At 35.2% G+C, this 12,842-nt stretch overlaps 1 protein-coding gene across 5 annotated transcripts in view; it reads left to right on the top strand.

Moving 5' to 3' along the window:
• The window catches only part of LOC105705079 (BEN domain-containing protein 5), a 1,464,486-nt gene that overhangs the window by 303,114 nt on the left and 1,148,530 nt on the right, over positions 1–12,842 (top strand). For 3 of the 5 annotated variants that reach the window (XM_012434678.3, XM_012434676.2, XM_021673303.2), the window contains exon 3: positions 3,186–3,346. In XM_012434678.3, the coding sequence (XP_012290101.1) occupies positions 3,186–3,346 (161 nt within the window). The remainder of the gene's footprint in view (positions 1–3,185; positions 3,347–12,842) is intronic. The other 2 variants (XM_012434679.2, XM_012434677.2) reach the window with 1 other exon arrangement.

Below are 12,842 nucleotides of genomic sequence, written 5' to 3'. Positions count from 1 at the left end.
GACATGAACTCATTCTTTTTAATGGCTGCATAGTATCCCATGGTGTATATATGGCTCATTTTTTTTATCCAGTCTATCATTGATGGACATTTGGGTTGGTTCCAAGTCTTTGCTTTTGTGAACAGTGCTGCAGTAAACATATGTGTGCATGTGTCTTTATAGTAGAATGATTTATAATCCTTTGTGTATATACCCAGTAATGGTACTGCTGGGTCAAATGGCATTTCTAATTCTAGATGCCTGAGGAATCACCACACTGTCTTCTACAGTGGTTTAACTAATTTACAATCCAACCAATAGTGTAAAAGCGTTCCTATTTCTCCACATCCTCTCCAGCATCTGTTGCTTCCTGACTTTTAATGATCACATTCTAACTGGCATGAGATTGTATCTCATTATGGTTTTGATTTGCATTTCTCTCTTTTTTTTATTATACTTTAAGTTCTGCGGTACATGTACAGCTCATGAAGGATTGTTACATAGGTATACACGTGCCATGGTGGTTTGCTGCATCCATCCCCCAGTCATCTACATTAGTATTTCTCCTAATGTTATCCCTCCCCAATCCCCCACTCCCTGTTATCTCTCTCTGATCCCCCGACCCTGACAGGCCCCGGTCTGTGATGTTCCTTTCCTTGTGTCCATGTGTTCTCATTGTTCAACACCCACTTATGAATGAGAACATATGGCTTTTGGTTTTCTATTCTTGTGTCAGTTTGCTGAGAATGATGGTTTGCAGCTTTATCCATGTCCCTGCAAAGGACAGGAACTCATCCTTTTTTATGGCTGCACAGTATTTCTTGGTGTATATGTGCCACATTTTCTTTATCCAGTCTGTCCTTGATGGGCATTTGGGTTGGTTCCAAGCCTTTGCTATTGTGAACAGTGCCGCAGTAAACATATGTGTGCATGTGTCTTTATAGTAGAATGATTTATAATCCTTTTGGTATATACCCAGTAACGGGATTACTGGGTCAAATGGTATTTCTAGTTCCAGATCCTTGAGGAGTCATCACACTGTCTTCCACAATAGTGGTTCAACTAATTTACACTCCCACCAACAATGTAAAATCCTCTCCAGCATCTGTTGTCTCCAAATTTTTTAATGATCGTCATTCTAACTGGCATGAGGTGGTATCTCAATGTGGTTTTGATATGCATTTCTCTAATGGCCAGTGATGATGAACTTTTTTTCATATGTTTGTTGGATGCAAAGTGTCTTCTTTTGAGAAGTGTCTGTTCATATCCTTCGTCCACTTTTTGATTGTTTTTTTTTTGTGTAAATTTGTTTTAGGTCTTTATAGATTCTGGTTATTAGCCTTTTGTCAGATGGGTAGATTGCAAAAAATGTTTTTCTATTCTGTTGGTTGCTGGTTTGCTCTAATGATAGTTTCTTTTGCTGTGCAGAAGCTTTTAAGTTTGATTACATCCCATTTGTTTATTTTGGCTTTTGTTGCCATTGTTGTTGGTGTTTTGGTCATGAAGTCCTTGCCTATGCTTATGTCCTGAATGGTATTGCATAGTTTTTCTTCTAGGGTTTTTATGGTGTTAGGTCCTATGTTTAAATCTTTAATCCATCTCGAGTTAATTTTTGTATAAGGTGTAAGGAAGGGGTCCAGTTTTGCTTTTGCATATGGCTAGCCAGTTTCCTAAACCATTTATTAAATAGGGAATCCTTTCCTCATTGTTTTTGTCTGGTTTGTCAAAGATCAGATGGTTGTAGTTGTGTGGTGTTCTTTCTGAGGCCTCTATTCTGTTCCATTGGTCTATATCTCTGTTTTGGTACCAGTACCATGCTGTTTTGAGTACAGTAGCCTTGTAATATAGTTTGAAGTTAGGTAGTGTGATGCCTCCAGCTTTGTCTTTTTGCTTAGGATTGGCTATATGGCTCTTTTTGGTTCCATATGAAGTTTAAGATTTTTTTTCAAATTCTATGAAGAAAGTCATTGGTAGCTTGATGGGGATAGCATTGTTATCTATAAATTACTTTGGGCAGTATGGCCATTTCACGACACTGAATCTTTCTAACCATGAGCATGGAATGTTTTTCCATCTGTTTGCATCCTCTCTTATTTCTTTGAGCAGTGGTTTGTAGTTCTCCTTGAAGAGGCCCTTCACATCCCTTGTTAGTTGTATTCCTAGGTATTTTATTCTCTTTGTTGCGATTGTGAATGGGAGTTCCCTCATGATTTGGCTCTCTGTTAGTATGTTATTGGTGTATAGGAATGCTTGAGATTTTTGCACATTGATTTTGTATCCTGAGACTTTCTCGAAGTTGCTTATCAGCTTAAGGAGATTTTGGGCTTAGATGATGAGTTTTTCTAAATATACAATCATGTTATCTGCAAACAGGGACAATTTGACATCCTCTCTTCCAATTTGAATACTTTATTTCTTTCTCCTGTCTGATGGTGCTAGCCAGAATTTCCAATACTATGTTGAATAGGAGTGGTGAGACTCTGCTTTATTTAATCTCATTCTGCTGTTAACATTGTTGGTACTTCTCTGCTCACTAGAATATCAGTGAGAAAAATGAGAGACAATATGGAGAATGGAGATAACACCTAAGTTTATACATTTTTTATATAGCTGTTAGTTCTGTTGATGGAGAAAATGGAAATTAAGTTTCATTATTATATTTTTGTTATGTAGCAATTAGTTGTAATTTTTGTTTAAAACCTTACTGTACATATTCTTTAACATGTTCTGATAGAAGTTTAGAATACAAGAAGCTCACTACAAACCATATGTCTGTTGTGAAAATGTAAACAAGATCCAATATGTTAGAGTCAGTTTGTATACAATAAAGTTTAAAGAAAATACATAAGTTATTATCATTCTCACTTTTCTAAGTAGGAAACTGAAGTTTGTGATTCTTCTCTTGGTTTATAGGGGCTTACCACAGACTCCATATAGTATCTTGATCTGTCAAAGACACTTGTAGCACAAAAGGATCTTGGTCACAAGGGCCAGACAGAGAAGCTTGCACCACAGCCTGGTCTAGCTGCAAAGTTCTTACACTGGGCTGCATTCAGATGTGGCAACCCTATGGATTGTGAACACTGAACCTTCAAGTATTCAATGTTGACAAATGCCACTATCAGAGAGCATAGTATTTAAATATGTATACCATTTAGCTGCATGAACTTCTATTAAAACACAGTTCTCTTAATTTTTATTACCAGGTAACCTGGGCCGGGTGGACCACGTCTCTGAGTTTGAGTATGATCTGTTTATTAGGCCGGACACCTGTAATCCACGCTTCCGAGTCTGGTTCAACTTTACTGTTGAAAATGTAAAAGAATCACAGGTGAGGGAAATAGTGGATACCTTCAGAGTGGTTTTGGTAAGAATAATATGCTTTTGTCTTCTTTTAGGAATATCAAAATAATGACTATATTAATAATATATTCTTGTTTATCCATAGCAATGATAGTTTTGGTTCAAGAGATACAGAGAAATAAGTACATTATGTTGACTTTTGTTAATGATGGTTATTAAATAATACAAATATTTCATCTGAGAATAAAGTGTTCCTTACTGATTGAAGCATTAGCATGGTATGTTAGAATTCCTTGAGGGACACAATAAGGAAACACTGGAAGAGACTTGCTATTATGTTTCCAAAGGGTATTGTTCTTTATTATCTCTTCTTTATAAAGATCTGTGAGAAACATTTCTCACAAGTCTCAGTTTCAGAAGAAAAGCTTTTCTTCTGTATGACAGGGTGTTTGTACCTTTAAACCAATGTGATTCTTATAACTGATCCGATTTTCCCTTTGCTTTGGCTGCTGGGAAACTCGGAACCATATTTACAGCCCTCTCTAGTGATTCTGGAAAACATTTTTGCTGTGCTTTTGTGTACTGACTTTCCTTTTACAGATTGAATATTCCTTATCTTAAATGCTTGGGACCAGAAGTGTTTCCAATTTTTTTCAGATTTTGGAATATTTGCATATATAATACATACTGAGATATCTTGGGGAGGATACACAAGTCTGAACATGAAATTCATTTATGTTTCATATATACCTTTATACACATAGTCTGGAAGTAATTTTATACAATATTTTAAATAATTTTGTTCATGAAAAACTATTATTTTCCATTTATGGTATCATTTCAATGTTCAGAAAGTTTTGGATTTTAGAGGGTTTTAGATTTTTGATTTTCAGATTAGGGATGCTCAACTTGCATTTTGAATGTATTCATCTGCTTTTGACCAAAATTTCTTCAGCTACATTTTTTTTTAATAGTTCACATTTTTAATATTACACTCAAATCCTATTTTTTATGAGAGAGAGAGTATTGATGAAAATAAAGAAAACTAAAAACATATGCTTTGAATTAACATTAATAAAACCCAAATTGTAAGATATCAGTTATTATTCTGTTACATTGAGACAACTGGTCACGGAAGACTGCACAAACATTGTACACATAGTGAAATTATGATTGTTTTAAGCAGGTGGAAGCATAGTCCTGCAATCCAACATCTACCTTCTTTCTTAATGTTGTCTTTTGCTAGTATATTTGGGAGAAAGCAGGGAGTTTAGCTTCTCCTGAGTCAATCCATTCTGCTTGCTCTTTCCCCTGGTTGTTTGTTTCTCATCATTTTATCTCAGCTGCTACTTGACTTGTGTGTCAGACAGTGGTCAGTGTCTAGAATTTAGGGACTCTGAGCCTTCTTCTATACAATATTATTCCTGGCATACTAGCTTCAGCAAAAAAGGGGGTACAAATACAGCCACTTTACTTTGCTACTGATAGTCTTAATTTTGTACAACACCATGGACAGAAGACTGAGTGTATGTAATGTTTACTGAAGTTTAGGGGCTAACAGGAAGGAATCTAGGGAACAGCCCTGGACTTTATTTACTAAATCTGACTTGTCTCAAAATTTTAGGACAAGGAGAGAAAAAAAGAGTTACACCACACAGAGAGCCTCTTAAGGACAAACTTTAGTTCCTAGCTTTGCTTCTTGGTTTTATTTACTCTCCTATGACAGAGTTCCCTTTTCAGTTTTTCTCAGTAGCAGTAGGCATTCTCTTTCTCCTGATCTTTGGAAAACCCTCACTTTACCTACAGAGGTTCACCTGATTCTAGTATTATCCTACTTGTTCCACCAAGACAATCAATAATCCTTAAAGTATATTTCCAAAATCTGTGTTACTGAATCTAGAGAGTGCAATCCACAATAGGAGACTTTAGTCACATGTACTAGACTGAGTCTTTCACTCCAAATTTGGGAACCCTAGGAGGTTTTCTTCATTACCTCTCTCGTTCTTTTGTTCAGGTTCCTAACTCTTATAAGTAACTTATGGTTGTCACATACACATACCTCTGGAAAGCAAACAATAATTCTGAAGCAGTGTAGTCAATTCATATGAAGGAAGGAAAATAGTTTCTTAAAAGCAGTATAATCTGCCATGATTTCTAAATTCATAAAGGGAATTTTTTTTCCTGTTTTTTTCACAGCATTGGTACATCCCTCAGCTTGCCTGCTGGATCCAGGAACCCACTAACTCATAAGAAGTAGGGCCGATTACTTTTCAAACAAGAGAATCATCTATCCTCATTATGTTCTTTGCTATTAATAGACACTTAGCAGAAGCTCTGAAATTACACTGTTTCTTTAACTTTGGGTCACATTAAATTCCTGGCCCAGTTTTTCTTTCAGTTTAGAGTCTATAAAGATTATCTTTATGGCCGGGCACGGTGGCTCACGCTTGTAATCCCAGCACTTTGGGAGGCCGAGGCGGGTGGATCACGAGGTCAAGAGATCGAGACCATCCTGGTCAACATGGTGAAACCCTGTCTCTACTAAAAATACAAAAAAATTAGCTGGGCATGGTGGCACGCGCTTGTAATCCCAGCTACTCAGGAGGCTGAGGCAGGAGAATTGCTTGAACCCAGGAGGTGGATGTTGTGGTGGGCAGAGATCGCGAAACTCCGTCCCCACCCCCGCAAAAAAAGATTATCTTTATGCAGCTTATACAAGGAGGGGTAGAGTGTGAGATGATAAGAGAGTTGGGGATTCCATCAGTTAAACTACTTGAGATAGCCTTTTGGACAAGTTTCTCATACAATGTTCTTTGCTCTTACAGTTTGTTTACGAGGATTTTCTCTTTGCTGTTTAAAATGTCTCTGCCAGAGTGTTATAACTTTCACATTACATATTAAAGCTATACAACCTCTTTTGCAATTTTATCTATCAATTAATTAAGCAAGTAACGTGAATGTTTTTTAAAGGGTTATTCTTATAAGAGAGTTGTGTCTGTTTTATGGATGTGTATTTATTAAAGTTGAAGGAATCAATATTTTTCCTGCCTCTGGGTTCTGTCTTCATATAGAATGCTATCCTATCCTTGTTCCAATTAGAAATCATGAACAGGTTTATCTGGTTTCTTGGAGCCTGATGCTTTTGTCAGCCTCTTTCTGTGGGCCATTGCCTCATCAACTGTAATCACATTATATAGTTATGGAAATCTGTCTCAAGAAGGCATAAAGATCTGCAGGAAAGATTCAATATATATCTCTAGCTCACAGGATATTTGTTTTCATGGTAGCCTACATGAAAGAAAATAGTTTTACTATGAAGTTTGACTTGGGGGATCTGTTTTTATAGCATCTCTTTCTATAATCTTTTTTTTCATCTCTCCAATTTCCGTTAAAAGGAGACCTGCATAAATGTAATCTAGTCAAAAATGTTATTTAGATCTTGGTACTAGCAGGCAAAAAATAATATTAATCATCACCGGCTGACTCCATTAAATAAATTTAAAAAATTGAAGCATCAAATATATTGTATAAACAGGTCTAGCTTTTGTGTATTTTTCTTGATGTTTCTAGGAAATAATAAAAGCTTGCAACATATGGTTTTATATCCCAGGACTGATATTTTAACCCCTGAAAGTAGTTGCTAAATAGTGCATTTGCAAGAATCTGTGAAAACTAAATGTCTAAATTCCTTTATGGGAAAGTATTTTTCCCTCTAAAACTGATATTAAATATTTTTAGTGAGATTTATTATTAATGCAGCTGAGAGCAATTGTGTGATATGAAAGCCGATCTTCCTATTTAAATACACTAAAACTTCAGCCAATAAGAGAAAATAAAATGACATGCTTGGATTAATTAAGCTCTATTTCTTTTTATATTCTTTTTATCTTTTTGAATTTATCTTTCCCATTTTTGACTGTAAAAATAGTCAATGCACAATGTAGTAAATTTGGGAAATGTAATTATTTGAAGCTGAGAAAAAGCACTCCCCACACAAAAATAAATTACAGTTTTACTAACTAGAAGTAAATACTATTATTTACTTGGCATATTTATTTCTAAACTTATTTATTTTCTGTTCTATCTTGGAACACATCTAAATTTGTACTGTATATACATTTTCATGTTTTGCTTCTAAAGAACCTAAATATTATCACAGGTAATTTTCTGTTATCAAAATTTGATAAATATGGCTGTAAAATATTAATAGCTGTTTACTATTACACCATTTTATTATTTGTGGTCATAAAGATTATTTTCTATTTGATTTTGTGATATGTAACAATGTAGTGAACATCTTGATTCAGGAAATGTTACCCAAATTTTATTTTGCTTCTTTAAGATAAATTTCTGTGAGGAGAACTGATAGATAAAAGGATATGAACATTTTAAAGTCATTTAAGCATATATCTAAATTGCTGCCAGAAGGTTTATACTTTTTTTTTCCTGTCCTATCACCAGTGAATAAGATTCCTTTATTTGAATTTCTTGCTTTGTTTTATAAACTCCAGTGTTTACAAATCCATAATAATTGTTACGTTTTCCTTACTTATTTTGAAACTTCACACAGATAAATGGGATATGATGCAATGTCTGAGGCCTCTAGTCATAAATTAATTGTATTCCAGCAATAAAATGAGACATCAAAACAGATACATTTATTATTTTGACTCCTTTTCTCAATTCATCAATCCTGTTTTACCTGGGAGTGCCAACACATTGTCCTCTGAGATATGTAATAAGAGATTAAAATAAAAGAATTGCTTAATAGCAATATAGCATTTTTGGATTACTGTAAGAAATAATATAGTTTAAACATACACATGCACACATACACACTTTTATATAGATGTGTTCAAATTTTCCTTTAAGATTCTGAAAAAGTTTGCTGCTTCTTTAGTCTCCCTCCTGGAGAATTCAGGCTCTGAAATTTTGTCTTGGCCGTGGCCAAAACCAACAGTGCCCAAAGGCAGCATATCACAGTGGAATGAGCACAGACAATGGATTTAAACCAATTCAGTTTTATATTCTGACTCTTAATTATGAGCCGTTTTACTCGTGATCAGTTTAAATAATCTCTTGGTATCTCAGTTTTCTCATCTGTAAAATGAAAGTAATAATATGAATTCATAGGGGTCTTGTGAAAATTAAACAAGACAATGTAAGTAAAGAGACTACTGATATGATTTGGCTGTATCCCCACCCCAAGCTCATCTTTATTCCCATGTATTGTGGGAGGGACCAGGTGAAAGATAATTGAATCACTGGGGCAGGTCTTCGGTGTATTGTTCTCATAAAAATGAATAAGTCTCCTGAGATCTGATGATAGCATAAAGGGAAGTTTATTAAGTATTAACTCACACAATTACAAGGCCCCACAATAGGCCATCTGCAGGCTGAGGAACAAGGAAAGTCATTCTGAGTTCCAAAACTGAAGAACTTGGAGTCTGATGTTTGAGGGCAGGAAGCATCCAGCAAGGGAGAAAGATGCAAGCTGGGAGACTAGTCCAGTATCTCTTTTCACATTTCTCTGCCTGCTTTTATTCTAGCTGTGCTGGCAGCTGATTAGATTGTGCCCACCAAGATTACTGGTGGGTTAGCCTTTCCCAGCCCATTAACTCAATTGTTAATCTCCTTTGACAACACCCTCATAGATATACCCAGGATCAATACTTTATATCGTTCAATCCAATCAAGTTGACACTCAGTATTAACCATCACAGGTACCATGGTGTTTGGTAGATAATAGGGACTCAATACATGACCACTATTGTTTTTATTAAAACACCCCAACAGTATCCTGTCTGTCATGGTGGCCAAGATGAAAATGCAGAGGACCATTGTCATCCACCAGGACTATATCCACAAGTGCAATCCTATAAGAAGTACCCTAAGAATGTCTGCACACCTGTCCCTCTGTTTCAAGGACATCCAGGTCAGCAACATCATAATGGTGGGCAAGTGCTAGCCCTTGAGGAAGATAGTTCACTTCAATGTGCTGAGTGTCACCAAGGCCACCAGCACCAAGAAGCAATTTCAGAAATTCTAAGACTGGACATCTGCCCACATCTCAGAAAGAAATAAAGTTGCTTTCTCATTCAAACTACAGCAACAACAGCAGCAAGAACAAAAACTACCACCACAACAGATTACTACTAGAAAGCTGCTACTAAAACAGCTTTTTGCTCTTATTCCTTATCCTCCTTCCTTTTCTCCTGTTTATCCTTCACCTTCTCCTCTATCTTTTTTCAAAACCTGTTACTGATGCTCATCATCATCATCATCAAGCAAAATGTACTAGTTAAGAGTATAGACTGTTTGTTAGACATACCTGTGTTCCAAGCCTAGCTCTTCCACTTACTGCCTCTCTGACCTTGAGAAAGTTATTAGACTATTGTCTATTTAAATTATTAATTTCCATATTTATTAAATGGGGTTAATAATACCTAACAGGGTTGATATGAGAAACACATGGGATAATGCATGTATGACACTAAATTTAATGTAAATTTAGATAAAGCAGGCTTCTAGAGAAGTAAGTTTTTCGGGGAAGATAAGGATAGGATACCTATCAGATATTCAACTCAGCTACTGAGTAGTTGAATACATGAGGCTGAAGATTGAGCGAGAAGTCATGATTCAGGATATAAGTTGGGAATTGTTTTCATATAGATAGTATTTAAAGCCATAAAGTGAGATATCACCAAAAGAGTAAGTGTAGATAGGGAAGAGAAGAGGAACAAAGAATGAGCCCAAAGATGCTTTTACCAAGGAACCAGCAAAGGAAATTGAAAAAGAGCAGATTGTAAGTAGAAGGAAATCTAATAGTGTATATTATTCCTAAAGACAAGTTAAGACATTTTATTAAGGATAAATGAGTAATGCACTATTATAAATGCTGTTTATAGGTCAAGTAAGATGTGTACTCAGGATTGACTATTGGAATTGGGAATATAGAGGTCACTGATAACCCTGACAAAGAGCAGTTTTTGTAGAGTGCTAGAGTGGGCTTAAGAGAGAATGAGAGGAAAGGATTAGAGACATCTAATGCAACTTTTTTGGAAGAAGTTTGTTTCAAAGGAGAAGAAAAATGGAATGGTAGCTAATAGTGGAAGTAGAATCAAGAAAAAAATGATTAGATGGGAGAAATGGCATATTTATATCCTGATTAGAATGATCTAGTATAGAGCAAACAACTAATGATAGAGGAGTGAGAATGGGGATAATTTCTAGAGTGATGTTCCTGAGTATTGAGAAGAGGTAGTTTAGAAATTCAGGGATTGGCTTTATAGGAGCACAGATATTTCTTATAGTGAAAACTGGTGGGAAGGAGGAGAAAGTTGGAGCAGAAGGAAGTAGATAAGATGTAGTGGAAGTAATCTGTAGAGATTTTCTTATTGCTTCAGTTTTCAATTCTCTTAGTGAAATAGGAGGCAAAGACATCAGATGAGCTTGATGATGGGGGAAGGGGTTGTGGAAACTTGAAATAAGATAAGTAAAATAAGGTATGCATCACATCAAAAATAGTGGAAGAGTATATGAACTAAGATGGAATAATGCTATTTCAGGGCAGTAGTAAGGATAACAGTAAGATATAGAGACATGACTTTGAAGGCACAAAAACTAGTGTGCATGTGTTTGTTTTTCATCTATTCTGTTTAGCTACAAGGCTACAGATGCAGTGTAGTGAGAAAGTTTGACATAACCATAATTGTGTTTTTACTTTTTCTGAAGAAGCATTTTTTATTATTGTACTTTCACTTTTTCAATCAACTTGTTCAGATACAATTTTTAAATAATCAATTCAAAATATATCACAATCAAAATAAAAAATACTTCTATCATTCTTTATTGGTCTATTTTCACACTGCTATAAAGATACTGCTCGAGACTGGATAATTTATAAACAAAGGAAGTTTAATTGACTCAGTTCTGCATGGCTGGGGAGGCCTCAGGAAACTTACAGTCATGGTAGAAGGGGAAGCACGCATGTCTTACATGTTGGCAGGCAAGACAGAGATTGGGAGAAAGAGAGAGAGTGAGTGATAGAGAGTGTAAGTGCAGGAAAATCTACCATTTATAAAACCATCAGATCTTGTGAGAATTCGCTTACTATCTCACGAGAACAGCATGGGCAAAACTGCCCCCATCATCCAATCACTTCCCTCCCTCAACATGTGGGGATTACAGATCCCTTCCTCAACACATGGGAATTACAATTTGAGGTGAGATTTGGGTGGGGACACAGAACAAAGCCATATCACACCCAAAATTTCTCTCACACCACCTTAGAATTAATCTTTTGCTTAGATGGTTGCATACTGTTACACTGCCACTTACAATACAGAGAGTTTTTACATGGTTCTTTTTTGTGTCTTTCATTTCTGTCATCATGTTTATGTTTTATACTAAATCCTTTAATGTATTTATAATAAACCTGAATATACTTATAATAGCTGTGTAGAGACCTTTTCTAAGAATTCTGTTATTTTTGTCATTTCTGTTATGCTTCTATTGATTGATTTTTCTTACACTTTTCACTTCTTGGCATATATAGTAATTTTTTATTGAAGCTAGAAACTGTTGATTATTATAGTGTTGAGTGTTTAGATTTTGTTTTCATTCTTTAGAAATTGTTGAGTTTATTTTTTTCAGCAGGAAGTTAAGTTACTTGTGGAATAGCTTGATCCTTTTGAGGCTAATTTTAAAGCTTTTTTAGGGAAGGCCTAAAGTAGTGATGGTGGTTTACTCCTACTGCTCAAATATACCCTTCTGGAGTATCTACTGAATGCTCCCAGTGTTCATTAGGGTCTATCTATTTTGTCTGGTTACAACTTGAATGTCGTCTAGCCTTGTATCTTGAATGCGAGGTTGATCATAGAAATTATATCATTTGTTTCTCTCCTCTTAGCGATTCCAGCTTTGTAAAGCCTGTTGTCCAGTGTCTTAAGAAACTTATTTTATATATAGTCATGCCTTACTTAACAATCAGAATACATTCTGAGAAATGCATCATCATAGGTGATTTTTTCATTGTGTGAACCTCATAAGATATATTTACCCAAACCTAGTTGGCATAGCTTATTGCACACCTAGGCTGTATGCTATTGCTTATTGCTTGTAGGCTACAAACTTGAACAGTGTGCTACTGCGCTGAATACTGAAGGTAATTGTAATACAATGGTTATATATATCTAAACACAGAATAGGTATTATAAAAATATGGTATAAAAGACAAAAACTGGTACACCTACATAAGGTACTTACCATGAATGGAACTTGCAGGACTGGAAGTTGCTTTGGGTGAGTCAGTGAGAGAGTGGTGAGTGAATATGAATACCTAGGACATTACTGTAAAATACCGTAAAATACTATAGACTTAATAAACACTATTGTTTGAATAAAGTATATTTATAAAACAATTTTCTTTATTCAATATTAAATTAATCATAGCTTGCTGTGATTTTTTTTACTTTATTAACTTTAAAAAATGTTTAAACTTTTTGACTTTTGTCTTATTATTATAATTTTTATTTTTATTTTTTACTTTTTATCTTAAA

The sequence above is a fragment of the Aotus nancymaae genome, unplaced genomic scaffold, assembly GCF_030222135.1.
Source record: "Aotus nancymaae isolate 86718 unplaced genomic scaffold, 86718_ANA_hifiasm-v0.15.2.pri h1tg000007l, whole genome shotgun sequence".
Taxonomy (NCBI): Eukaryota; Metazoa; Chordata; class Mammalia; order Primates; family Aotidae; genus Aotus; species Aotus nancymaae.
The sequence above is the reverse complement of the archived record's forward strand: the minus strand, read 5'-3'. Positions and strand labels throughout refer to the sequence as shown.